Genomic DNA, 25,089 nt, shown 5'->3' on the forward strand with positions numbered 1-25,089 from the left:
TGAGCGGAGCAGTACACAAAAAAAAAGCCTCGCATAGACCTCCAAACTCAGGGGGTTCGTGCAGGACAGCTAATTATAAATCAATATGCGTTCACACACCCAAGGAACGCCTACCCTCCCTGTAACCTGCACGTTTTAAGCAGGAATTGCCAGCACACAACTATCTTTATCACGGTGGCTGCTCCGGCAATCTCCGGCCGTCTTTCGTCCAACCCACAAATAACTTGGTGGGATCATGGTTTAAATCCTTGTTTACACGACAAACAGAATATTAGAGAGTGAATATCCAACGGGATGAGGGTAGAACAAGGTCGCGGCAAAAGGCTCATCAGGAGGCGAGAGAGGTGAAAAAAGCTGAGGGATCCAATTATATTCGACTCCCACATGTTCCATGCCAATAGGCAGATAAAATACGTAACTGTCACTACTCAGCCTCCAGGGGACGAGAGCGACGAGCTGTTAAGGGAAGAAGGGGACTAGAATCAAGCCTCATGGCACAGTTTTCAAATGGCGAACACCGATGATTGTACTCAAGGGCATCCGTATTGTCTCTAGCAATCCGAGACGGTTATATTCTAGGAAAACATGGCGGTCTCAGCACACATTTCATAAAGTAAACTCATACAAATGCATACATATCTATATCCTTTATACCCCCGAAGCAGTAAAGCTAAGTAAACTTCCCACCGTCAAGCCAGCGACCAGAGAGAGCGACATGAAGCTGCCTGCAGCCTCGCGCTCGGGCTCGTCGACCCACTCGGCCGCCGCCATCATGGCACTGCTACCCAGCCAGCCGTTGGTCAGTCCGAACGGCAGCTGCACGAGCAGCAGGTAGAAGAGGTCACTGTTTACGGCTGCGCCGCGGCCGCCGACATTGCAGAGCAGGTACAGCGGCAGGAACAAGACGCGCGCCACACCCAGCCCGAAGAGCGTGGCAGGTCGGTGGCGCAGCGAGAAAGGTAAAATGGTGGCCATGCGGCCGGCGAGGTCGCCCATGTTCCAAAAGAAGAATGCAAGCGGTATGAAGGCCTGCGGCTGGAAGATTGGGCTAACGTCTTTGCCCGTCCGCACGGAAACGATCTTGGTCGTGAAGACGGGGAAGAACATGGTCAGGGCGAAGCAGATGAAGACGGCACCCGCGACAAAATGCAGCTTTCTGAACAGCGTTACGGGTCCAACAACCCTGCGTGCAGCGCGCTCCGCCTCCTCGATGGAAGCATGCGATGCGGCCATCTGATCCGCTAGGCGCATCTCGACGAGCGCATTGTGTCGTCGGACCAGCGGAATGAAAGAAAACAGGGCAGCCGCAGACACAACCACTGCCGTCAGGAAGTAGATGAAGGCTGCGTTTCCGGCCCCTGATTGGCTGCTCTGCTGCTGCTGGTCGTCAATTGGGGCAGGGAATACAAGCACCGAAACCACCTGTGCTATCGGAGGGAGTACACCGGCGACACCCTGACCTGCCATGATAGCCTGCGTGTATTCGGGCCTTCCGAAGCTCGCTGCAAACGCGAAGGCGCCATTCTGCATCATGCCAGTGGCCCAGGCGGACAGAGCGACAGTCACAAGGACGAATACCAAGTAAAACCCCGGCGACACATTCAGGAAATACACAGTCGATATGGTGAGGAGGGCAAAGGTGCATGTGTTGATTATAAGTGCGGTGTTAATCCGCAGCGGGTATGACGCAGACTTTTGCATTCCGGTAAGAACGAGCATAGCCGCCAAGTTGGTGAATGTTGAGGTCGAGAGGATGGCAGACTGGAAGTTGTCAAGCAACCAGGGATCGTCGCGGAAGCGCATTTGGAAATACGGGGCGGCGGCCATGAACATGTTCCTGCAAGAACGAGACATAGTAGTCAGCATAGCAACACAGGATGGATCAGAGTGCGTACGGGAGACGCGGACGAAAGAGGTTCGGGCGCGTCTTACCAAGCCCATAACATGGCGACGCCGACCATGGCAAAGATTAAATACTCTACCCAAGAAAACGGAACCTCGCCGCCGTCTTCGGGCGCCAGAAGGGTTTCGGCACCGGCCCTGCGGTCCAGGCCGTCCTCAGTGAGCGGTTCATATTCGGCCTCGTTCCGAACTGGCTTGTGGCGAGCAAAGAGGCTCCTGATGCGGTCCATTGTTGCGTCGCTGGAGAGGAAACGGATTGACAGGCTGTGCGACCGACGATGGCCTTTACTAGTCTAGGGAATGACTTATATGGGAAGCATCCAATGGTTATGTCGGGATGAATAAATCTTGGACGAAGTCCTCTTTTGATCGGCAGGTTCACAATACACAGCAGCGAAAGGTCGGTTGCGAGGGGTCGTCGTTGCAGCCAAGGTAGCGCGTGGCGTTGCTCCAGCTTGGAAAAACCACGTGGACTAGGCTGGCATGAATATTTTTTTGGCGAGAAAGCCGTCACGTAATGCAACTTGATGAATTTTGGCGACAACAAGGCAAGGTAACTGGGTACCTACACCATAACGACGATCACGAGGCTACCAGATGTTGAAGTAGAGGAAGCGCGTGCTCAGTTGGGCTGGACATCACCATGGTCATTGTGTGGGTCTGGCAGGTCCACATCTCGATGCCGAGACTATGGGGATCTGTTCGATGCAACCAACTTGGTAATTACAGTAGATCTCGGGGTCGGGCTTGATGAAGCATGCGCTTCCGTATTTGCGTGTTTAAATTAACACTGCTTGCTATAAAGAACTGAACATAGACTGGACTTGAATGTGTCATATCATGAACCGCGATAAAGTTATTGGATCCGGGAGATGCTGTACTGTACTACTACTGAGAGAACACAAGGTGATTTTCACCATTATCATAAAAACCCACTCTCGGAGTTCAACTGCTCGATCCAAAACCTCCACCCTCCATTCCTCGATGTTGTTAAGCGCCCAATCCTATTTACGGAATATTGACTCAGGTAAGATCCAGGACTCTTACCAGACTGAAGACAATGATGAGATGGCAGTAGTAAAGTGTTGAATCATCAGCAAAGCTTATCGTTCCAATGATCCAACTACTTCCAGCATGGTTGAAGCATTAGGAATTGAATTCACTGGCGTGTAATGGGAGTGCTGCATCCCCTCGACTAATGAATCTGCAGGTCTGCGATGCATGAAGAAAAGTACGACAGAGCTATCATAGTAAAAACCTCTCAGGGTTACTTAATTATATATCTCGACTGTATATCAAGAACAGATGACGTATCAAGTAATTGTCCCACGTCCTTTTGCGTGGTTGAACGGCTTACCTGGGTTATGCAATGTCATCGGCAAACAAACAAACGCGCCCCGCGTCGAGGCAACAAGCGAAGAATAACTGGCAGTAGTACAACCATCATTCCTTGGTAGCCACTTTTCCATGTTTACCCTTCACCATCGCTCCGTCCAACTACTTGTCCCGACAGCAAATAACTTCATCAAAATCAAACAAAAAGAAAACCCCCACAAATCTCTCGATCCAATCAACTGGGCATATATATTAGAAAAGTTTATTTTCTAAATGCCGTAAAGATGGCACCGGTAGCTGTCGAACCGCAACATCTGTAAGCCCTGATATGTTCCGTGTCATTCATTTTCCACTACGTCATATACTGCAACGCTGCTTCAAAGTCAACAAAAAGCATGCGCTCACATACTCGCCCAGCTATGTGCCTCTGGTCGCGACAATATCGCATGCAACTCTAGCCGTCGCACTTACTGCAATCGTAGGACGTGGTCTGTACTTTTCGTACAAGTCGCTGTCGCCCACACAGTCGACGCGCCCGCGCCTGGCGAACCGTGAGAGGCTGGTACCTGTATTTTCTGCCCTCGCCGCCCTCAGCTTGGCCCTGGCGGCGCGTTCAACGTCCCAGTACGCGTCTATATCATACAGCAAATGGGCAGATGAGCGTGGTATTGATTCGGGAGGATGGTAAGTTTTTCCTTTCTTTTTTTCCTTCCTTCTCTTTCTCTCTTCCCTTTCTCTTCACAGTGTTATACAGATAAGACGAACAACCACCCCGCTTGTGTTTTATCGTTACCTTGTATCGTCTTATTCTCCTTCACATACTGAGCCAACCCTTACTAGGCTCCCTTACCTTACCGGCGGTAACTTGAGACGCTGGCTATATGACACACCCGTATATCGAGATGCTCTCGAGATTGTCGCCGAAAAGGCGCGCCGTTTTTGGTGGGCCCAGCAGGCAGACCTCGGTCTAGTCTCGTGGGCACTCCTGCTCTCCATAGAAGGGCATCGCCGTCGGATCCCTCACCTCTGGGCTTACCTGGCGCTGTCGCAGCTTGTTAATCTGTCATATGCGCAAAACCTCTTCTATGTCGCTCTGCTACTGACCCCAGTTCCCCTGGCGGATGAGGGCAACAGAGGTGACCAAGGAGATTCTGTATTCACGCGAGCGCTGCGCCAGATATTTCCACCTAAGCCAGCGAACTGGTGTCCGCATCCTGGCTTGTTTCTAAGCATTCTCTTCCTGAACCTTGGAGCCGTATCTCTACTTCCGTTTGTCGCCGAGACCTCAGCAACAACTGACGGCATCATCTCACTCGCGGTTACGACACTTGCCACAAGAGCGTTTTCCTTTACACTGGTCGCCATGCCGGCAGCCATCCCAGTATCTTGGGGAACTGTTCATGCACACCCGCACGACGCATATGGAGCATATTCCCAAATATTCCGCACAGCATCACTAGCGAGCCTTGTCCTGCATGGCAAGGCATCGTTGACAGCACTCGTGTACAACACGCCTGGCTCACACGTGCACAGGCACATTCGCATCCAGGGCGTTATCCCTTCATCTCTCGCATGGGAAGATAAGAGGCGGACGGAATGGGAAAGAACCGCGACGGCGGTGACCAAAGTCCTCGGATCCACAAGCGACCATCCTGTTGTCGCTGCAGTGGGGAACGATGTTCTGCTTTCGGCCTTATCTTTGGGCATCTGGGCTGCCGCGCGGGCGCTTGAGCCAAAGCACATTTTGCGCTCGTGCTGGCCGTTCTACTCTCCAGGAACCGCTGCCAGATCCATGGCCGAGGATATCAGCTCTCTCGCCGAAGATTACGCAGATGGCGTCGAGGTTGGACCGGCGGATGAAGCAACGGTCAAGTCCGAGCTGGATCATCAAGACATGCCGATAAGTCCTCGGAAACGCGGAAGACCACCCAAAAATGCGGCTATTGCTAGCGTGCCCAGCTGTGACGAAGCTCCCCCAACGATTCGGCGTCGTGGTCGGCCTCGAAAGGTGAAGCAAGAAGAGCCGGAGCCGGAGCCGGAACCAGAACAAATAGCAGACCCGACATACGAACCCACTCCACAGCAGGCAGCACAGGTGGTCGAAGGTGACAGCCTCCCAGATGAGGACCTGGATTGGGAGGTGGCTGCTCTCGCATGGGGAATCACGGCCCTAGGTGGACTTGGATGTGGCAGCGCTGGGGTCTATGGAGGAGAATGTATTTCTCGATAAAAAAAAAGAAATATTTGTTCTCGGGAGCTGTTGTCCGAGTAATCTGTTGCTGGGGGTGACGTATGTCAAGTAGCAAATTCAACAACGGTCATTGTGCGTGATGCAGGAGGTGCTTGTGCACCAGGCTAAGCTAGTTGTACAGCATGTACTTGCATGGATACCAATACAGAATCAATCAACGCTCAACAAGAGTAGGTCTCGGGCTGTTGATCCGCGATTCCCCGGTAGTATCCACTTGACCTGGAAGATGGGCTAAGCAAAGTACCTAATAAAAATCATGAGATGCAATGCAGGCTGCGATCCATTGCATAGAGGAAGCAACGGGCCGAACGTCTGTTTACCGGTAGATATGAAAGTAGAGACAGACATGTGGGTGGGGGGGCGATCACTCAAGTCAATCCCACTCTGTCTCGGGTAGCCAGGCAGGCTTGCCAGGTAAGCCACATGACCTGATTTAGGGCAACAAAAAGAGACATTGAGATAAAACAAACAAGAAGGATCCCACCCCACTTCAACCAACTGGTGCAGTCAAGTTAGGCAATTCGGAGAAATCTTTGCATCGTGTGACACCGCCGAAGAAAAGAGGACACCAAAAAGGCACCAAAAAGCAGGAGCCAGGAAGCGAACAGTCGGGGACTACTTGTGAGAGGAAAAAAATGACCGGACATGGCCGACAAAACCCACCGGCGTCGAAAGATAGAAACGAGAAACCACCGGAGGGACGCCAGACAGCAAGAGTCTAGAACAGCTAGGCTCCATCCAGACTAGAACCCAGACCGTGAGCGAACACCCCCTGATGGCGGGGTGGGCGACTATTGTAACTACGACCCGCTTGCACGGTCGGCCTAATGTGTGATTGGCAAAAAAAAAAAAAAAAAAGAAGCTGAGTACCATTTTCAAGGAACACGGCGCGCGACGCGGCCCTCGACCACGGGAGCCGGCGCAAACCCAGCCCAAGGCACATACAGTCTGGACTGGGATTTGCTTACCGCGATTTGTTTTCGTTTAGGGGAGGGTGTGTGTTCAAAACAAACCCGGTCGGAAATGTACCGGTAAGGAGAAGCACTGCTCCGTACTCAAGGTAGTGTATTTATTTCTCTTAAACCCTGGGAGACGATCTTTTTGATTTGAAGCGGTGGGGGGCAAAGCGGTTAGGACCTTGGTTGCTTGGGTTGCTTGGGGTCACTGGGCAGCTTGTTTTTTTTTTTTTTTTTTTTTTTTTTTTTGCCCTGTTCAAGACAAAAAAATACATGTTAAGCTGTGGCACTGGTGCGGCATCAAGGCGAAGAAACGAGTGAAGGGAAGGCGCAGGGCTCAATAAAACATCACTATCTATCGGATCCCCCGCAATGCCCGCTGCCGATCCTCTTTTTTGGTTGAGAATATTCGCCTCCCCGGCTGACGGCTGTGATCCTGTGGTTGCAAAAGTCCACTTTTTCCGCCGGCGGGCTGTTCGCTGCGTCCTATCGATCGACATCCTGGTGTAGGTGTGGAGAGACGTGGGATAGAGTCCGGTCCAGACGAATAGACATGCATGGATATGGATCGTTTTGGGTGACAGATATTTTTCGACTCGCTTGTATTGGGGTCTCGAGCTTGTGGAGGTGTGGTTGAAGAAAAAAATGGTTGGAGAAAAAAAAAAGTAGACCCTCCATGCCAACCTAGACCTAGATTAGCTGTTTGCTGTTAGTGGCGTATACTTCTTTTGGGTTTGGATCACTAATATTGGTACCAACAAGAATGGCCCCGGGTAGAGGCAGGAACTTAAAAGACCTGACCAGGTCCTCGAGGCGACCCCTAAAACATCTCCGCCCTTCTTCAATGTTTCTTCATGATGATTATCTAAAAAAGAAGTTGGCAAGGCAGATTATTTTTAATACTTTCTCAAACCTGTTCTGCTAGGAACGTCCTAGTTGGAAAGACATATCTTTGCAAGCGGCAGTTGCCTCCTTGCTTGGCTCTACAACAACTTGCCGTCCCTTTTAAGCGGCGACTTACACCCACCAACACACATCTCTCAACTTGACCTTTTTTGTCCTCCATCATCCAAAGCATCTTTCTTGCAGCGCAAGTTTTTTTTTTCCGAGTTGTCTGGCGCTACACCGAAAAAAAGAAAAAAAAATCTCAACAAAGCAAAACAAACTTTTCATCAAAATGTCGATCCGCAACACCTGGAACCGCATGATGCGGAGGACATCCACAGGCTCAACCACATCGTCCAGCTCCTCCAACTCAGATTCCATGTCGCCCGCCTCGACGGCACCATCGTCGCCGGGCTGGGGCCCCAGCGCGACGTTCTCGTGGCTGGTTCCGAGCAGCAGCAAGAGCAGCAACGGCAGCAGCGGCTTGTCCTCGCCTACGTCAGCACCCGTGGTAGCGACGCAGCCTCTACCCCACAGCAAGAGCGACAAGGAGAAGAAGAAGTCGAAAAAGTCCTACTACTCGTCAACCTCATCCTCGGCCCACAAGAAGCGGGTGCACCCGTCCGAGAGGCCGCTCACCAAGGAGAACCTCCGGCACCAGGAGCTGTTTGCCAACTTCAGCTTTGCTGAGCCCGGCGGCAGCAGCTGCAACAGGGGATTCAGCTCGCGACACTCTTACGAGAGCGGCATCAGCCCTTGCAGCTCGAGGCGGAACAGCTTTGCATACGCTTGAAACTGGCACGCGCGCATATATTTTTTTCTACAAAAAACACATTGTCTGTTGGGGATAACAATACGTCATTGTTTTCCTTTTCCTTTCTTTTTTTTTCTCCTTTGTCTCATTTCTTTTGTTACTTGTAAACCTGGACGGTTGGAACGGGTGGCATATCTTGGGCTGGTCTCCTGGGTTGGAGAATTGGCGTTGGGGAAACGGTGTGGCAAAAAATCTATTTTATTTTGTTTATTTTATTTTTATTTTTCCCTCTTCCCCTTTGTTTAATCGATGCCGGATTGGGAGCGTTTTTTGTTATTTCCGGGCTTTTCTTTTTTTTTCACTTTTTCATCGCAGGGGTGGCGTAATTCACAAGCATTGGGCGGTACCATGCGGGGAAAAACAGGGTGTCATCACACACCCAACTCCTACGAATCCCCTCATTCAGGGGACTTAGTTGACTTTGTAATATCTTGGATGACTTAAATTACAACAGACTTGTTCAATGATGGGGTTGACGGCGACATTTATATGCGTCGTGGATAAGGACATAGAATGGCGTTGGAAGCAGCAGCAAAATATAGCAGCAGAGAAGAATTGATAAATATTAAACAATGACCAAAATGGGTTTGCCTGATCGTCGTGTTAGTTAGCCGGTGGATCTAGGTCATGCTCGTGCTCAAGATAAGTGTAGTCATTGCACGACGAAATTTGATCGTAACCCCACGTCAAACTTGACTTATCGTACCTAGGTAGGTACCTCCTTTCGGGCTGTTCCATGCACCTTGGCAACGAACACACAAGGAGTCCATTTCATCCGATTAAAAAAGAAAAAGACCAGACGACGGGATACATCAGATTTCACATAAATCCTGACACGTGCAGTTATATGCAACAGTCTTTTTTTTATATCCTCAAAACGGGAGATCTGCAACGTTGGTTTGATATCCCTCGTGATACAAAATTACCGCCATGGACCCCAAAACTATCGAGACGCCAGCATCCTGCTATGTGGATTTCTGTCTTGTGCCAGTGAGTGCCCGGCTTGCCGGACTCGTTCGACCCATGATCCCATCTCGATTGCGAAAAAAAAAGAAAAAAAAAGAAAACTAGAATAGAAAAAGAAATTCTGACAGTCTGTGGCGTGGCGATCCTACGCCAAAAAGGTTGGCACGGGCAACGTCTCCGTCGCCAATGAGGTGGCAGAGGTGCAAAAGCTACTCAAGGCCTCAGGCCTCAAGTACACCATGCACTCGGCCGGAACGACTGTCGGTGAGTCTTTTCCCTCTTCTGCCCTTCCCAGTGTCAGTCACCAGAGATGTTCAATTGGTCTGACGACAGTGGGTGGCTTGCATGATGTGCAGAGGGCAACTGGGATGAAGTCATGAGGGTCATCGGTCAGGCTCACACAGTCGTGCATCGCGGAGGCGTGCAGCGAGTGCAGACGTCGATGCGTGTTGGATCCAGGTGAGAAGCCCTTTACTGTCCTTTTGTTTATATGTGTATGATTTTTTCGAGTACTTCTATGAAGATCACTTCCCGGTTTGATGTAACTCGCTTCTCACTCTTTTTTTTTGTGGTTATTGCAGGACCGATAAGAAGCAAACGGCAGAGGACAAGGTCAAGAGGGTCCAGGATATATTGGCCTCTTCATAGTGAGTGTAATCATTTGGCGATCATAGTATAGAGTGCCGTAGAGAGTGGTTGGTTAGTGTGTACAAAACACACAGAATGTTGACAGGAAATGTTCAGCCAAAATCGAATCATGTGCAGTCCGAACACTGATAACGTAGAATAGTATTATGTTATTCGCTTTTTTTATACATCCGATCCCAAGTTCCCCCATCCCCTATCCCCTAGTATGCCTACTTTATACGCATCCAAGACCTGCCATCCCAACAATTGCGGTTTCAGCGTACCGACTGTACCAAGAACCAGCAAGTGATATTAAAACCGCCCCTTTCACACAGCGTGTCGCCTACGCTCGTTGGGTCATCCTCTTGTTCGACTTGCGCAACTGCTTCTCGCGCTCCTTCTCGAGATATTTCTTCTGGGCCTTGGCATCCAGGGCGTTGAGCTCTGCGTCACGCTTGGCTTTGCGCGCCTTCTCGCGCTCAGCTGCCCTCTCTTCGGCCTTTTCATCTTCACCAGCCTTCTGGATCTGGCGAATTGTCTCGTCGCGAACGACCTTCACCTTGCGCATAACCTCTGCGCGGAAGTGACCAACCTGGACGAGATGGTCGGGCAGGCGAACGAAGTACTGGAAAAGGGGCAGGAGGTTGGTGTAATCATTGTTACCAGGCAGCCTGTACTTGAGGATGATTCGCTTGCGAGGAGTGGTTTGCGCGACACTACAAGGCCAGTGTTAACATAACGTCATCGCACAGGCAGGGCAAGAAGACAAGACAACTAGGCAAAGGACGGGACAAGAACTCACGTAGTGGGCTTCTCAACAGGTTGGTCGGAAACGATGATGTAGTCCAGGAGATCACCAGCCTGCTTGGCAGCCTCGATAAGCTGAGGCGTCAGGAGGGCATCCGTGATCTCAGCGCTCTCACTCATGACGCTCAACCAAGCAGGAAGCTTGGGGTGGTCCTTGGTGAAGGTAATAGACACGTCATAGCGGTCCTCGCGAAGCTCCTTCATGCGGTCCTTGTTCACAAGAGCCCAGACAAAGTTATCATAAGTGCTCTTGTTGTCCTTGGCCCGCAGCTCGGTGCTTCCCGGAACTGCCGGCACGACCAAGTTCTCCTTGCCGTCGAAGGGATAGATGGTAGCCTCAACAGTGTCCTCAGGCGTGGGGATGCTATCGATCAAGAAGCTCAAAATCATCTCGGGGAAGGTGATGAGCGGGTTGAAGCGCTTGAGCAGAGTCATCTTGACGTCCATGAAGGCCACATTCTGACGGCCGGTCGCGTATGTCGCGAACTCAAAGAGAGAGGCTTCCCTGAGAAGCTTCTCGCCGCGGGACTCGTTCAGGGTCTGGAGCGCGGCCATGAGCTCGTCGCCCTCCTTGTCCCCAACGTTGGCCGGGACACCGGCATACCCAACTAGGGAGAACTCGGAGGCGAGGGGTTTGGCATGCGCGCGCATCCATTTGCGAGCCTTGGTCCGGTTCATACTGGCTCCAATGAGGTGGAGGACTAGAACCACAATGATGCATGCCAGAACGATGCCTTCATTTTTGAACTCGCTCAGCGAGTGTCTTTCATGAATGTTGTACCATTTCGTCCAGGGGACTGCCGTTGGCTGGCTGCCACCAAGCGTGGGGGTGCTGTCGCTGGTGAGGGGAGCCGCCGCCGGAGTTGGGTCAGGGACCTTGGAAGCAAAGTCGGCGAAGTCTAATCAAGTTTTAATGATTCGTTAGCGGCAGTCCGGGTGAATGAGGCTTGTCAAGAAGGGCACGGTTGAATGCCCGGGAAAGGAGGATGCAAATGAGCATCCATCCAGCCCGCGCATTAACCACAGAATAGAATAGAATAGAATGATGTACCTGAGTCTCCGCCTGCTGGCTGCTTCGCGGGGGCCTTGCCGACCCCAAATAGGTTCTTGACGATGTCAGCCATAATGGTCAATGGCTCGTGTCATCAATGGGGCTGGATGCGAGGAACAAAACCGAGGCAAAGGAGAATGTGTAAAATTGCCAACGGCGCGATTTCCCCAAAATCCCACTGGTCATGGAGGTAGGGCCGTGCACCTAGAGACTCGCTAACACAATGTAATATCAACGAGAGAGCAAGCTGTGGAGTAAATGCGGGGGCGGCTAGCTCTGAACACCTAATATTTGATGAGCTGGAAGGATCAGTACAGTGCAGGGTAGGTCGGAGGGGGACCCCAGTCGGTATCTAGGTAGGTAGGTACCTAGGTAGTGTTCTGTCGCTGAAATCAAGGGTAGAAACCAAGATAAGATACGTAGAGCATCTTGGGGAAAATCATCAAGGTCTGGATAGCATTAACAACACCGGAAGGATAACGTGAAAATTAGAAGAAAAAAAAACAAGAGGTAATACACTTCATCCAGGACATTATCTGTGACACAGGGATATATTCAGTTTTCCAGAGTATTGATTCGAGAGTCTCGATTCCTGTTTCATTTCAAGGGAGGTGAAGATGAGGCCGCTCAAGGCCGAAGCTGAAGACAAACAAGACGGCACAGATTACAACAGATTCAACATCTTTGTACTTTGTACATATACATTCAACTGTCAAAATCGATGGCAGTTTCAGAAGCCCGATAAGTCTGTCACTTGATTCCGCTTTTCCCGAGTCGAGGCCTAGTTTAGTACGTGTCGTTGAACGTTCACCCAAGGCAAAACATGAAGCAAGGATACCTTAGGTAAGCTTGGCATTTTTGCAGGCTGCCTCTCCTGCCAAAAGCAAACCCTCGGAAATTCGCTTTGGTGACATGCAATTAATTGCAAGCAAGGACCAAAGTCAGTCGGACCTACGCCGTGACATTTTTTCCACGCCGAAAGTATATTAAACCGTCAGCGTTTAGTGTTGTAAGCCACCAAATGGTCCAAGCAGTCTGACAACCTGCCCATGCACATACTGTACATGGGTACCTCTGAACAGTACGATGCTTGTCTGCTCTGCCTACCTGTCTAGGTACTACTGAAGAGGTACATTAGCAAGCTAAACTACCAGGTACCCTGCACATATTATCTCGGGCCATCCTCGAGCGCAGCGAGGCACTCAAGGTACCACTCGAACAGTTTTCTGCAAGTCTAATCGCCGATCGCCGAGTGATCGATCCTGCCAACCTGCCTGTGGCCATCTAATATGTGGTGGGTCGCGGATGAAAGAAATAGTGGGACTGGCTCGGCATGGACCACTATGGTGGGAGTGGGGAGTGGGAGGGTCAACAAACGTTGCAGTAACAGTGGGCGGTACCTACAGTAAATGGCGGCTGTCAAGAACAAATAATAATAGTCCAAGCCGAAAAAAAAAAAAAAAAAAAAAAAGGAGCTGAGCCCGCTTTGCAATTTCACGGGCGCGCCGGACACCGACTTACGCTTCTATACGCAATTTTCCGTATTCACTCAACTGTTGGCTTTCAATCTGGTCTTTCTGGAAGACAACACATCGAAAACTATAAAATGCGAACCAAAGCCGTTTGAAATACAATCGTATGCTGCTGCAACTCAACTCCGCCTGCTTGAACTAGTGGCACACATCAGTCAATCAATCCAATCGCCTGTCTGACGACATAGCCTACCTTACCCGAAGGAGGTCAAGGTTTCGTCGCAACTCGACGCATCCCGGCCCCCCGAGGAAGAAGCTGGAACTCTAGAGCAAACCATCGGAGTACAAACGTCACCGCCACCCTTAAAGGCTGCTCTGGGTTCGCTCTCATCATGGCGACTTCGGAGCCGTTTCCACTCCTGAGCACCTCCGCCGATCAGCTTCACAACGCTGCCGACCGTGTGTCCGCCTCTGCTGTCCGGAGGCGGAGACAATCTAGCGGCCTGGGTTCCGAGTTGCGCGTGGGCGATACGGGAGCCCCCGGCCTGGCTACAAGCATCGCCAACATGGGCCAGAACAAAGTGAGTTGTTGTCACGATGCTGAAGTTGGTCGAGATGCACACCAACCTGCTCCCGATCCGGTTATTCACATGCGCTTTCTCCCGCCCTTGTTCAGTCACTGACAAGGCCCTTTGCTCTCGCACTCGACAGGATGCTACCAAGCGTGCCCCTCGCAGGCGCAAGGCTTACTTCCGCAGGTTCAAGCAATTCGCCACCAAGCACACCTGCGTACTGCCTCTTGTCCTCCTCTTCATCTTCCTCGTGCTTTACGCCATCAACCCGACCGAGTCAAATCCCATCAGCCGCTTCATCTTTCTTTCTTACGAACTACCCCCTGATGCACCGGGCAAGCCCCCACAGTATGGAAAAGGTCGCTGGGATATCGCTTTCGTCACCTTCTACACCGTTGTTCTTTCCTTCACGCGTGAGTTCATCATGCAGGAGCTTTTGCGGCCTCTTTCACGTTATGCCGGTGTCAAGAGCCGCGGGAAGCAAGCCCGCTTCATGGAGCAGGCCTACACCGCAATCTACTTTGCCATCCTCGGCCCCGCTGGCATGTATGTTATGAGCCGCACCCCGGTTTGGTACTTCAACACTCACGGCATGTACGAGAACTTCCCGCACAAGACCCATGAGGCCTGCTTCAAGTTCTATTACCTCTTCCAGGCCGCCTACTGGGCCCAGCAAGCTATCGTCCTCGTCCTCGGCATGGAGAAGCCTCGGAAGGACTTTAAGGAGCTTATTGCCCATCACATTGTGTCACTGGCCCTCATTGCTCTGAGCTACCGCTTTCACTTTACCTACATCGGCCTTGCCGTCTACGTCACCCACGACATTAGCGATTTCTTCCTCGCTGTAAGTACTGAAAAGCGATGTGTTTTTTTTACGAGATGCCATACTGGGACATACAAGACGAACCGTCCCCGCTAATCTTTTTCTTGCAACTACAGACGGCCAAGTTGATGAACTACATCGACCACGCCCTTACGGGACCCTACTTTGCCTTTTTCATGGGCGTCTGGATCTATCTCCGTCACTTCATCAACCTGCGAATCATCTGGAGTTTGCTCACCGAGTTCCAGACTGTCGGCCCCTTTGAGCTGAACTGGGAAACCCAACAGTACAAGTGCCGCCTGTCGCAGGTCATCACGCTGGGCCTGTTGTCCTCGCTCCAGGCTCTGAACCTCTTTTGGCTCTTCTTCATTGTCCGTATCGCCTACCGCTTCGTCTTCAACGACAACCTCAGAGATGACCGGTCCGATGTCGAGACTGAAGCTGAGGACTCGACTGAACCCGCTGCTACCACCGCCACTGCCAACGGAGCGTCGGTGGCGAACGGCTCGGCCATCAAGAAGAGGAAGTAGGCGACGTAGGGGCTCGACGTTCTCCCCCGCCCATGTCGCCACGGGTGCTACGGGCGCTATACGCCCGAATTCATCACCTTGTTTTGGATAAGACTCGACCCGGACGGTAAATAAAAGAAGCGCTCGTGTACGAGCTGCTCCCACGTGATGAGCATAACCCCTGCATGCTTTGGGTACAGGAGTATTATAGACGCAGAGGCCAGGAGACGCCAGGCAGGAAGACGCTGCCACATATCGGTGTTAATCTCAGGCTCCGTATAAGGGGCCATGATTACATTTATGTGACTTGACATTGTATGTCCAGTCGCCAGGATGCATGATAATGAAGGGGTACGGCTTTTGTTTTTCTTCTTGTAAATATGTTAAGCATAGCTAGTCACCTGTTTAATAAGCTAGGGGTAGCAGTATAGGTTGCGATTATTGGATCTCCATTTCTCATACTTGCGTACCCCATTCAGCGGTCAAACAGTCTTGCAGACTGATGTAGTTCAATCCTTCAACAAAATCATATTGATCAAGGTTCTGAAAATCTAGACGAGATTGTACCGTCCCTCGACTGTGTGAAGCTAGAAAAAGAGAAGAAGCGGTAAACAAGTTTAAGGAGGATCTCTAATGGAATCCCAGTCATCTACAAGGTTAGAACAACCGGCCTTTGCTGGCGTCTAGGCGAAATCTCGACCTTTTCCTGGGACTGAAATCCCCACATTGAATTTTATATAAACCAGACAAGAGCGCCGCCCATGCTATGAAAAACAACTATGACAGTAGACAATGAAAAACTTCAAGGGGGAAAAAGAGAAAAAAAAAAAAAAAAGAAAAACAAGAGAAAAAGATCTGGATGAAAAAAAATCGTCGCTCGTGAGTCGAGAATGTGAGAAATCGTTGCAGATGCTTCTGCAATGCCCTCGAGAAGTGTGCAAGCTGTTTAGGGACTTTCCCTGGGTGTGCTACTTGGACATTACGGATGGGTGGATCAGTAGATAGGTACCTAGTTTTTTTGGAAGAAAAGGATGGAGAAGGAGAGGCAAAACCCATGAAGCTGAAGCGCAATGTACAAAAACTTTATATAAGCCTCCACTATAAATCTGGTGGGGGTGATGGATTGGTTGTCTTATTATCATTAGGAGGCTTTTTATGTGTATCATCATCCGACGTGGACGAGTCTTCAGACAATGCATTCGTTGCCTGAAGGACGGTCGATGAGCCGGCGCTGGTGTTGCCGTAGCAGCCGTCGCTGTCGTCTGTGTGATCTTGCTGCTTGCCACTGGCCTTGGCGAACTTGGCCTGGCGGGCTAGCTTTTCCGCTCGTCGAGCAGCGTCGCGGGCCTCCAAAGCGGCCCTCTCCGCCTTGCTCTGTTTCTCCCACATTGAAGCGTACTTGCCATTCAACTTGAGCAGTTCCGAGTGGGTACCTTTCTCGGCAATCATGCCCGCCCGGAGAACAATTATCTGGTCGGCGTGAGTGATGGTAGACAGCCGATGCCTGGGGTAATTCACGATTGGTCAGCGGGTACATTCTTGCCAAAGCAGCGCTACAACTGCAGCAAGCGAATGAAGGTTCTCAAACTTACGCGATGATGAGCAACGTTCGGTCTTGGCCCAGATGGTTGCCGTTGATCAATTGGGACTGAATTTGTTGCTCCGTCTCGCTGTCTAGGGCCGAAGTGGCCTCGTCTAGCATGATGATTCGTGGTTGTTTGAGAATCAACCTAGCGATCGCAACACGCTGTTTCTCACCACCACTCAGCCGAAGACCGCGCTCGCCAACCTTGGTGTTGTAGCCTTCGGGGAAACTCATTATACGGTCGTGTATGCTTGCAGACTTGCAAGCCTCGTATACTTGTTCGTCGGTGGCATCCTGATTGGCGTATCTCAGGTTGTACATGATAGACTCGTTGAAGAGAATTGTATCTTGCGGCACGACACCGATTGCTCGCCTAACCGAGTCGATGGTGAGATCTTTCACGTCGTTGCCGTCGACTTCTATGCTGCCCTCGTGGCAGTTGTAATACCGGAACATCAGGCGGAATATTGTGGACTTGCCGCCACCAGATTCACCAACAAAAGCAGTGGTCGTGCCAGGCTTGCATTCAAAGGAAATATCCTTCAGAGCTGGCCGCTTTCCATCATACCAGAACTTGACATTGTTCCAGCGGATGTGCCCTACGCTGGGAGGAAGAGTGCGAACACCCGGCCGGTCAACCACCGTAGGCGAGATCTTGAACAACTCAAGAAGTCGCTCGCCGGATATCATGGCCTGCTGCACGGTCCGGTAGAACGTGCCAAAGAAGTTCAGCGGTCCTTGAAGTTGCCCCAAGTACGTGATCAACATGGCAAAGTCTCCAATCTTCCTGGCACCGATTACGACATCGTAAGCCCCTATAATCAATAGAAGCAGCATCCCCACCATGAAAACCAGGTTTTGGCAGATATTCATGTTGTTGATACCCCATGTGACGTTGGCCTCGGCCGACTGGTAGTTGCGGATGGCGCGGCGATACCGATTAAACTCAAAGTCCTCGGCGTTGAAGTATTTGACTGTTTCATAGCTGACGATGGAATCGTTCTTGACTGCCTCCTCTTCCCTGTCTGCGTTGACCATTTCTCGTCGCTGATCCGCCCGAGTAGCCGCCATGCGCACAGTAAGGAATAGATACGCAAACGTCATGACGGAGACGCATACAGCGTAGACACTGTTAAAGAACCAGCCGAAGCAACCAATGGCAATAAACAGGTCGACGAGGGTAGGAAATACCTGAAAGGTAACCTGTTCTAGAAATTGATTGATAGATGCGCCCTTGTTTAGCGCTGACAAGACCTCGCCAGTTCTCTTGGAGAGGTGGAAATCCAGAGAGAGCGAGTGGACGTGTTCAAAGGCTGCTGAGGTCAGCGCACGGTAGCAATATTGGGACACTGGGATCCAGAGAATGGCCCGGATAGATCCCAACAGTCCCGACTGCCCCTGTAAAATTTTGGTCCCGATCAATAGGGCAAGATCCCGCCAGGGCATGGTGCGGCCGTCCACGGCATCTAGCGATTCTTGCAACCTGTCCACCAGGCGACCTGTCTGGACAGGCACAATGACGTTGACCACGCGCTGGAAGATGAGGATGATGAAGCAGAGCAATACGACCAATTGGAGGTTTCTCGAGTCTCGTGGCCACAGGTAAGGAAAGAAGAGCGAGTATCCTCTCGCATATTCCCACCACGTCTTGTGTGGTAGCTTGTTGGGACGATAGAAGGCTGCCTCAGCCTCGCGATTCGGTCCAACAGACTGTCCATTGACAGAAACCTGAGCGGCGTTAGCCGTGCCGTTCTGACTGCTGCGCCTGTTTTCACGGTCGCGGCCATTGCCGTTCATGGCAACGTATCCGTTTTGTGATGTTTGACGCTGGCCGAGAAGCGGAGTTGTCTCGTCATTACCGTTCTCTCGATTCCTCCGCGATCCGCTCCTTCGACGGTTCTGCACCTGCGACTGGCTTTGAGGTTGTGTCTCTGCCTCCTGCTCCCGCTTTTCTGCCACGGTGAAAGTTCGACGTCCAGCCAAACTCAGATATAGAGCCAGGACGCCAATCAAATTAGCGACGCGAAAAGCGCCAATGGCGAGGTCGGCGATATCGTTTCCAGCTGGCCCAGTCAAGGTCTCGTTCGACGTAACCGTGTAGGATTCCGAAACTCGTGCAAATAGCGCGCCGAGCACAACGCTATCAGTTACCAGGCTGACGGACCAAACCAAGAAGTGAACAAAGTTAGGGCTATCTTTCCAATCGAACATGGTCAGCAGTACATAGCCGTAAAGTGAACCGGTTCCGACGACATATACCTATCGCGCCATTTTGTTAGTTTTGAGTACAAGGCGTCATTGGATTGGTATATAAGGGTTTTCATCCTCTTGAATCTTTTCACGTACAAAAGATTCCTCCCGGCACCACCATTGTTGCGGCGGTTTATCCGCAATGTAGGATGTTTTTGGTAACAAACGGTCAGCGTTGGCCATGACCTGGGCTGCCAAGTTTGCTGCATTTGCGGCAAACGAGAGGACTATCAAAGTAGTTGCACCCCGAAAAGTCCGTCGGGAGGCGCGGCCGAAGGAGCCTTCTGTCATGTCTGTAATAGCAGGATTCCGGCGCATCTTCGTCACGGGTAGGGGGCGGCCACCAGGGCCCTTGGCCTCCGTTTGCAGGGCATTCTCCTCTTTCTGGCTGGTAAAAACCCCGTGGAGGGCTGTAGCCAATATAAAGGTAATGAGGAGGATCACTGGCGACAGAAGCTGGGACCAGGAGTATACGGCTTCGGTCAGCGGATTGCGGTTGGACTGAATTAACGTGAGGTCGTCCATAGCTTTGTGGGCTGAAAAGAGATAAAAAGAATGGTAAGCACAGGGTTATCACAGGTGGCTGCCCGAGCCAACAAGGTCGTGGGTTGTTTTTACTCCCGAGAGATAAACATACAATCCAAAGAAAGCACGCTGGGCTGGAAGCCAGGGGGTTTGTTATGACGCAGGTTCTAAATCCTCGGGATCATCTCTCCCTGGTACCGGGTGGCGACAAGGACGCGCCTCCGCAACGCGAGGCCGTGATCTTTTCTTGTTGGTGTGGGGTCGCGGGGGGACCACGACAAGAGTTCTTCTCGGTGGCGTCTTGTGCCGGAATCGAGGAGGCGAAATTGGTTGCCGAAGAGGGTCCTGCAGTATCAAATGGGGGGCCAACGAGGTGATCCAGCAAAGGACTCCAGGTAAGGCTCCAGAGACGAGGCAACTGGTGTTGACAGGGAAGCCGGGCTGGCGCGGCGGAGCAGCTAAGTATATGCGATCGGTATGCAGATCTAAGTGGGTGTAGGGTGTATGTGTGCGAGCCGTCTCGGAGAGTTCGATTGGGATTTTAGAACCACCAGTGCCGCACGTAGCCGGCGTGCACACAAGACCAGAGATTTAACGGTTGGGAAACCAAACTGGGTCCGCACGCAGGTGATCGATCTGACGGGGGCGACTCAGACTAGTACGGAGTACGGCCCTTGATGGTGGGTGGGCTTGGTAGCGCAGGCAGGGAAGTACAGCCTCAACAACGGTCCTATGTCACCAATTCAAATAATAAAGCGAGCGAATGTTGACAGTCGTGCACGCGGGCTGTCGAGAATGGCGTCGAGAGGTTATTGATGGTGGTGGAGAAGGAGTCGAAAAAGGACTCGAGACTCGACAAAAAAACAATGGGGTCGAGGGGTCTGCCACCGGGAAGCCTCTACTTTGGACTGCAGATGGAGCGAGGAGAAAAAAGAGAGAGAAGGGAGAAAAAGAAAAAAGGAAGACCACAAGAGCAGAAGAAGAAAAATCAAAATCCAAACGAAAATCAAGAGACAAAAGCGGGAGAAAAAAAAATAGAATAGCCGACCGACACAACAGACAGACAGACAGACTGCTTGCGTTGCTGCGGTCTGGTTTGCAGTGCAGCACAGGTGGGTGTGTGCGAAACGAATTGGCGGATGGAGGGTGTGTACAGAAACAAGGAGTGGGGCTTGCAGGTGACTTTCACCGGCAGCCTAGTGGCAAACCGATTGATCGTTCTTGATTAGTCCCGAATAGTTGCGGGCTTGTGTACAAGGACTGTACACCGAGTCAAGCTTGTCCTTCCACGTAAACAAGCAAGAAAAAAAGTCGCAGGTATCCGTAGGCACAAATGAACAAATACAAAATAATGCGGGTAAATGAGCTTGCTCTATTTCTGGTTTTGCAAATCTAAAGTCGTAACGGGTCCGCACACAAGGGAGCACACGAGCAAATAAGGCAATTAGGGGTCTTCTTCCCGGGCAGGCCCTGGTTCCGTAAACCTGCCCTCTGTTGTCTCTCTCACACTTGGGTGTCCACCGCCGGACTGACAAGACTCGCGCTGTCTGTCAAGTTAGGTAGGATGCACGCAGGCCGAGGATTCAAAAATTTTAGCGCCCTGTGATACGACCACGAGCGTGAAGCTAGCTGGAGGTCAGTGGAGGTCAGATCAAGTCTGGTCAGCCCAGACGTGCTTACGCAAAGGCGATCAAAGGCAAAATCCGATGTCGAGGTTATTATTATTGGTGCTACCGGTATTATGTATCTACAAAGTAAGGGGGGGTTGGTTTATCTTCTTCTCTTTTTAAAACGCCTTTTCGACAACCGTTTCGTTCAGGTTTGCTTCTTTGATCGTCAAGTTGCTTCTCTTCCTGTCGAGAACCTGGATTTACTTGGTTCTTGTTTCTTATTGTACAGCCAGCCTTCAATTTCTCGTCGCGTGGTACTTACCATGCACTTTACTTGCCTGGACCCGGAAGCCAGGCGGTCGAAGCCAGGTACAGCCTCTCTTGGCCCACCTTTTGGTTAAGGTCCGACTGGGACCTTGGCCCCAAAAGTGGGCTCGGGGTGTGTGACTTGATGTGGATTTCTGGGATAGCCGTGGCAGCAGTTCCCAGTTGAGGTCTCCTTGCAGATGACCTAGAAATAGAGGCTAGACACGGAGAGTCAGACACACAAGGACGTGTCATACGTAGTCGCAGTCGGTGCTATGTTAGGTCGAGGGTAGGTACTGCCGCGTTACGTAGTACGTCGTTCCGCAGTCGGGTAAGGTAGGTAAGGTAGGTAGGCAGGTGTCGGCCATATTAGCATGAGCCAGACAGACTGGCCAAGGCCAAGGAAAGCAAGCTGCCTTTCCCCAAGATCTGAGAATGCCGTGTGCACAGGCTCCTCTGGCCCGTGTGAAAAGGAAAGACGTGGTACTGTAGGTAATTAGGGCGACCCCAAGCGCCCCAATGCGCCCGTTGCTCCGTTGAAGCCATCGACTAAAAAGAAAAACTGGAGACTGGAGACCGCCGTCTGGATCCGGTAGTGCCACCGCTCCACAAACCCTGATGCGGCGGCCAATGTTAAGTGGTACTATGTACGCTACTATGCTTGGAGAGGTAGGTCAGACAGGCGACAGGGAACATACTATACCGATATACTGTACCGTACCGTACTATTCCTCAAGATTCATGGGTGCTGACAGTACATAGTACAGTATCCAATAGTAATACTATTTGCTTTTAGTCTACTTCTCTTGGGAGTGGAGGAGGTCTGCTGGAGTCTCGACTCTGCCCAGAATCCCGGATTCGACCAAGATCAACAACGAGGCGCGGCTCGGTTCGCTGACAATGCGTCCAAAACAAAATGGAAAACATATTAGGATAAAATGATTAACAAATAAATAAAAATGCAATTCGGGTTTCCCATGGGATCGAAAAATCGACAATATGCAGAAAGATGGTTTCTTTTTTTCTCTTTTTTTTTTTTTTTTTTTTTTTTGGAGGGGTTTTTTTTCTTCTAGCCAGCAAGCCCAGCCGCAACAGAGTTGGGCGATAAGCTTGGCTTTGGACGAACCCATGATGAACCAATCGGGAACCTATCAGAGCACAGATGAAGGCCACCAAAATAAGGGATAAAAGGAAAGCAAAAGAAGCTTCGTTCCACGTGGAAGCGAGTTGGTTGCTAAAACCAGCAATTAATCAATCGCAAAGAAATACCTACCCAAAGCAGCAGATAGGTGATCGAGATGGGCACACCGGACGAAAAGTGAAAGGGATACGTCGTTCGTTTCTGGGATGGCCGAATTGGACAAAGCCTCACACACCATGTCTGCCGGTAAATCGATACCTTGCATGACGGATGGGTGGACGAACGTCAGGATGCATTGGAGTAGGTGAACAATTGATGGATGGTACTTTACGGCGTACATCTCGTGCCTGATTAGGGTACCTTACTGTTGCAGCCACTACTTGCTGCATAGAATCCCCCCTTCAGCCTGACTTGCCCGGGGTGATGACATAGAACCTACTAATACTGTATCGAACAGGCATGATTTGGGGGCCCCTCGAAGCCAAGTAAACTAAGATGCCTCGCTTCGTGTCACTATAAGCTGCCGGTCGTGCCCTGCACTGGGCCACCTACAGTATATTTGGCTTATATGTAGATAAGAAGCCAATCGTCGCATTTGCGCTTGTTGCTCCATATAAAGATCGACCTGGCTGGCATGAGTAAACTAAAACACAGCAAGCACCCGCCGTGTTATCAAAACTCTGCTCTACTTATTACTGTATAGCATCGAAATAAACATCTCCGCACTCCTGACTGTAACCGTGCCTTCCGGCAATCAATCGTCATAGTGTAACTTGGGGTGGACCCCAAGCTCAACTCGAGGGATTTGGGTTTAAAAGTGATCGACATTGTTATAAACTACGGTAGACCATTCTGCACCGAGTAAACCCGAGGGCGCATATGGAAAGTCTAGACCGCTCTGCTGACCGGGGTTGAGGGCCAATCGGAAACAGGCAAAAGGAATTGAGAGGTCCTCTTTTCCGAACTGTCTGTCACACGCTTCGGGCGGCTATACCGACTTTTACTGGTAGTTCCCCCCTATCGACATACCTATAAAGCAATTGGCGATTGGCGTGTAACCGTCAGATGCTTGCACCCTGATGCCAATGCTACACAAATATGGGTGTGATTTGGCTGACAACAAAAAAGACTGGTTCAGCCAGACATCCATACGACAACCAGCAACAGCCGTACTGCGTACGCGAAGGGATCCGGACCCGTTCGCCTTGGTAAACACGGCTCGCGAGCCTTGGCAATTAAAGCGGTCCTGTTCTTCCCTTTTGGTTTTATCCTTCCTCGAAACTTGACCGGTCGGCCAGATTGGGCCATGGAGACACGCAAAGGTCCATTGCCGCATCAGGTCTTTGTGATGTATGGAGTATTTCCAAGCTATCAAGACAGGCATGAGAGGCAAGGCATATTCATCAATAGAATGTTATCCGTCCTTTGGCGGAACCACGCACACTCATTTTTCTTCACGTGAGCAATTCTTGCGTCACCGGACTTTTCCTTTGCCTTTATTTCTTTCCCGGTTCTTCTGTCGAGAAGCAAATAAGAAGAGGAATAAAGAAAAGTGTTGAGGTTCGACACGTCTTGCAACTTGCAGCCAAGCAACACACCACGCACACTCCACACACCTACCCTATAGAGTATGCAGATGTGCGGCAGCCGGGTGGGGTAAACTCATTGGCACCCCCGGAACGGACCAGCCAAACGGCTTTAACCCGCTCCTTCACCGCTTTACCTGGAGCGCCAACATTGCAGCTCTCCATGCGCCCGGTGCAGGACGGGCTGCAGTGACCGTTGATACCAGGCTCTGGTCCGTTGACCCACATCAAACCGTGGCCAGTATGTGGGTGGGCAAGACTCCCGGACATAAACGGAGTGGTTGTCAAGGAAATTCTGAGCGCGCTGGAATTGTAGCAAGACTCCATACTTATTGTGCTGCTTATGCTGGGTCCGGCGACAGGCCGTGCCATCAACCGAATGCCCGACCGCCTTTTTCCTACTACATCGTCTTAATATATCTATGACGGGTAATATATTGACATGCGTCTCGTCGAGGTAATTGTTCGACCATGATGCTTGCTGTGAGAATTCTAGGAAGCCACCAGGCCTTCTCCTTGCTGCCACCTGAATGGCACTGTGGATGGTCATGGTGCAACCGAAAGCGCACGACGAGAATATTCACTTTACGCCTATTGGTCTCTGGTCATATTATTCCCGCAGTGTTAAACTGGTCAATAGGACATTTGTAACTGCAGCTGACCGGCATTGACAAGCAATGAGACTCCAGTGATCAACGGTGCCGACTGGCATTACAGGATGCGCTCCATACGCAGTATGCTGTGTGTACAGGGGTCGAAAGTACTGCCAACTATGGACTAGGCCAGAACTAGTCTCGTACCAGGTAGACGGGACAAGCAATACTCTTACCAGACGACTCCGGGTACGACTAGTTCTATCTAGTCTAGGGCTGCTTGCCCTTGTTCTTCTTCGAACCTAGCTTCTTCCGACATAGCTTCCGCTCACCGTTAGGACGCTCAAGGTCAAACCCCGATAGCCAGCGCTCGTTCCGAGAGAATAGTCTGCGTAAACGAACGTCGGCAAGTATTTTGAGCGCAAGCTGTGCGGATGCTCGAATAGTGATACAAACACTCGCCGGGCCAGTTCTTCCAAAAGAGTCCAAATTAGGCACTCTCATATGAACAGATTGCAGCTTG

The 25,089-nt window shown here is 51.0% G+C and overlaps 9 protein-coding genes across 9 annotated transcripts; 5 read left to right on the top strand and 4 right to left on the bottom strand.

Moving 5' to 3' along the window:
* Positions 1 to 260: 260 nt before the first annotated feature.
* MGG_05184 (nucleoside transporter) lies at positions 261 to 2,527 on the bottom strand. Its single transcript, XM_003712678.1, has 2 exons — positions 1,933 to 2,527; positions 261 to 1,837 (listed from the first exon to the last, which is right to left on the bottom strand). Exons 1-2 carry the CDS (start codon positions 2,130 to 2,132, stop codon positions 649 to 651), a joined length of 1,389 nt encoding a protein of 462 aa, XP_003712726.1. The 5' UTR covers positions 2,133 to 2,527; the 3' UTR covers positions 261 to 648.
* Positions 2,528 to 3,384: 857 nt separating this feature from the next.
* MGG_05185 (uncharacterized protein) lies at positions 3,385 to 5,754 on the top strand. The gene is made up of 3 exons (XM_003712679.1): positions 3,385 to 3,553; positions 3,655 to 3,921; positions 4,078 to 5,754. The coding sequence occupies exons 1-3, from the start codon at positions 3,522 to 3,524 to the stop codon at positions 5,465 to 5,467; spliced, it is 1,689 nt and encodes a 562-aa protein (XP_003712727.1). The 5' UTR covers positions 3,385 to 3,521; the 3' UTR covers positions 5,468 to 5,754.
* Positions 5,755 to 7,250: 1,496 nt separating this feature from the next.
* Positions 7,251 to 8,768, top strand: MGG_05186 (uncharacterized protein). Its single transcript, XM_003712680.1, has one exon. The coding sequence runs from the start codon at positions 7,622 to 7,624 to the stop codon at positions 8,120 to 8,122; it is 501 nt and encodes a 166-aa protein (XP_003712728.1). The 5' UTR covers positions 7,251 to 7,621; the 3' UTR covers positions 8,123 to 8,768.
* A 305-nt stretch (positions 8,769 to 9,073) lies between these two features.
* MGG_05187 (uncharacterized protein) lies at positions 9,074 to 9,757 on the top strand (the record flags this gene model as incomplete). Its single annotated transcript, XM_003712681.1, has 4 exons — positions 9,074 to 9,133; positions 9,268 to 9,373; positions 9,466 to 9,568; positions 9,691 to 9,757. The coding sequence occupies 4 exons, from the start codon at positions 9,074 to 9,076 to the stop codon at positions 9,755 to 9,757; spliced, it is 336 nt and encodes a 111-aa protein (XP_003712729.1).
* A 92-nt stretch (positions 9,758 to 9,849) lies between these two features.
* MGG_05188 (uncharacterized protein) lies at positions 9,850 to 11,824 on the bottom strand. The gene is made up of 3 exons (XM_003712682.1): positions 11,595 to 11,824; positions 10,539 to 11,442; positions 9,850 to 10,452 (listed from the first exon to the last, which is right to left on the bottom strand). The coding sequence occupies exons 1-3, from the start codon at positions 11,665 to 11,667 to the stop codon at positions 10,080 to 10,082; spliced, it is 1,350 nt and encodes a 449-aa protein (XP_003712730.1). The 5' UTR covers positions 11,668 to 11,824; the 3' UTR covers positions 9,850 to 10,079.
* Positions 11,825 to 13,089: 1,265 nt separating this feature from the next.
* MGG_05189 (sphingosine N-acyltransferase lac1) lies at positions 13,090 to 15,514 on the top strand. The gene is made up of 3 exons (XM_003712683.1): positions 13,090 to 13,647; positions 13,778 to 14,482; positions 14,578 to 15,514. Exons 1-3 carry the CDS (start codon positions 13,459 to 13,461, stop codon positions 14,989 to 14,991), a joined length of 1,308 nt encoding a protein of 435 aa, XP_003712731.1. The 5' UTR covers positions 13,090 to 13,458; the 3' UTR covers positions 14,992 to 15,514.
* Positions 15,473 to 20,432, bottom strand: MGG_05190 (heavy metal tolerance protein). The gene is made up of 4 exons (XM_003712684.1): positions 19,443 to 20,432; positions 18,902 to 19,341; positions 16,563 to 18,814; positions 15,473 to 16,474 (listed from the first exon to the last, which is right to left on the bottom strand). Exons 2-4 carry the CDS (start codon positions 19,328 to 19,330, stop codon positions 16,069 to 16,071), a joined length of 3,087 nt encoding a protein of 1,028 aa, XP_003712732.1. The 5' UTR covers positions 19,331 to 19,341; positions 19,443 to 20,432; the 3' UTR covers positions 15,473 to 16,068.
* Positions 20,433 to 21,681: 1,249 nt separating this feature from the next.
* Positions 21,682 to 22,011, top strand: MGG_16881 (uncharacterized protein; the record flags this gene model as incomplete). The annotated part of the gene is made up of 2 exons (XM_003712685.1): positions 21,682 to 21,734; positions 21,822 to 22,011. 2 exons carry the CDS (start codon positions 21,682 to 21,684, stop codon positions 22,006 to 22,008), a joined length of 240 nt encoding a protein of 79 aa, XP_003712733.1. The 3' UTR covers positions 22,009 to 22,011.
* A 1,992-nt stretch (positions 22,012 to 24,003) lies between these two features.
* On the bottom strand, positions 24,004 to 24,345 carry MGG_05192 (uncharacterized protein; the record flags this gene model as incomplete). The annotated part of the gene is made up of 1 exon (XM_003712686.1): positions 24,004 to 24,345. One exon carries the CDS (start codon positions 24,343 to 24,345, stop codon positions 24,004 to 24,006), a length of 342 nt encoding a protein of 113 aa, XP_003712734.1.
* Positions 24,346 to 25,089: the final 744 nt, after the last annotated feature.

Source organism: Pyricularia oryzae, chromosome 3, assembly GCF_000002495.2.
Source record: "Pyricularia oryzae 70-15 chromosome 3, whole genome shotgun sequence".
Taxonomy (NCBI): domain Eukaryota; kingdom Fungi; phylum Ascomycota; class Sordariomycetes; order Magnaporthales; family Pyriculariaceae; genus Pyricularia; species Pyricularia oryzae.

Coding starts and splice junctions, on each gene's coding strand:
- MGG_05184 (XM_003712678.1), bottom strand. CDS start 2,132: ATGGACCGCATCAGGAGCCTCTTTGCTCGCCACAAGCCAGTTCGGAAC. Junction 1,838..1,932: donor GTCGCCATGTTATGGGCTTG/GTAAGACGCGCC, acceptor TCGTTCTTGCAG/GAACATGTTCATGGCCGCCG.
- MGG_05185 (XM_003712679.1), top strand. CDS start 3,522: ATGGCACCGGTAGCTGTCGAACCGCAACATCT. Junction 3,554..3,654: donor GCTGTCGAACCGCAACATCT/GTAAGCCCTGAT, acceptor ATACTCGCCCAG/CTATGTGCCTCTGGTCGCGA. Junction 3,922..4,077: donor GGTATTGATTCGGGAGGATG/GTAAGTTTTTCC, acceptor AACCCTTACTAG/GCTCCCTTACCTTACCGGCG.
- MGG_05186 (XM_003712680.1), top strand. CDS start 7,622: ATGTCGATCCGCAACACCTGGAACCGCATGATGCGGAGGACATCCACA.
- MGG_05188 (XM_003712682.1), bottom strand. CDS start 11,667: ATGGCTGACATCGTCAAGAACCTATTTGGGGTCGGCAAGGCCCCCGCG. Junction 11,443..11,594: donor GCCAGCAGGCGGAGACTCAG/GTACATCATTCT, acceptor AAACTTGATTAG/ACTTCGCCGACTTTGCTTCC. Junction 10,453..10,538: donor CCTGTTGAGAAGCCCACTAC/GTGAGTTCTTGT, acceptor CTGGCCTTGTAG/TGTCGCGCAAACCACTCCTC.
- MGG_05189 (XM_003712683.1), top strand. CDS start 13,459: ATGGCGACTTCGGAGCCGTTTCCACTCCTGAGCACCTCCGCCGATCAG. Junction 13,648..13,777: donor CCAACATGGGCCAGAACAAA/GTGAGTTGTTGT, acceptor CGCACTCGACAG/GATGCTACCAAGCGTGCCCC. Junction 14,483..14,577: donor TTAGCGATTTCTTCCTCGCT/GTAAGTACTGAA, acceptor TTGCAACTACAG/ACGGCCAAGTTGATGAACTA.
- MGG_05190 (XM_003712684.1), bottom strand. CDS start 19,330: ATGGACGACCTCACGTTAATTCAGTCCAACCGCAATCCGCTGACCGAA. Junction 18,815..18,901: donor GGTGCCGGGAGGAATCTTTT/GTACGTGAAAAG, acceptor ATGGCGCGATAG/GTATATGTCGTCGGAACCGG. Junction 16,475..16,562: donor CGAACGTTGCTCATCATCGC/GTAAGTTTGAGA, acceptor GAATTACCCCAG/GCATCGGCTGTCTACCATCA.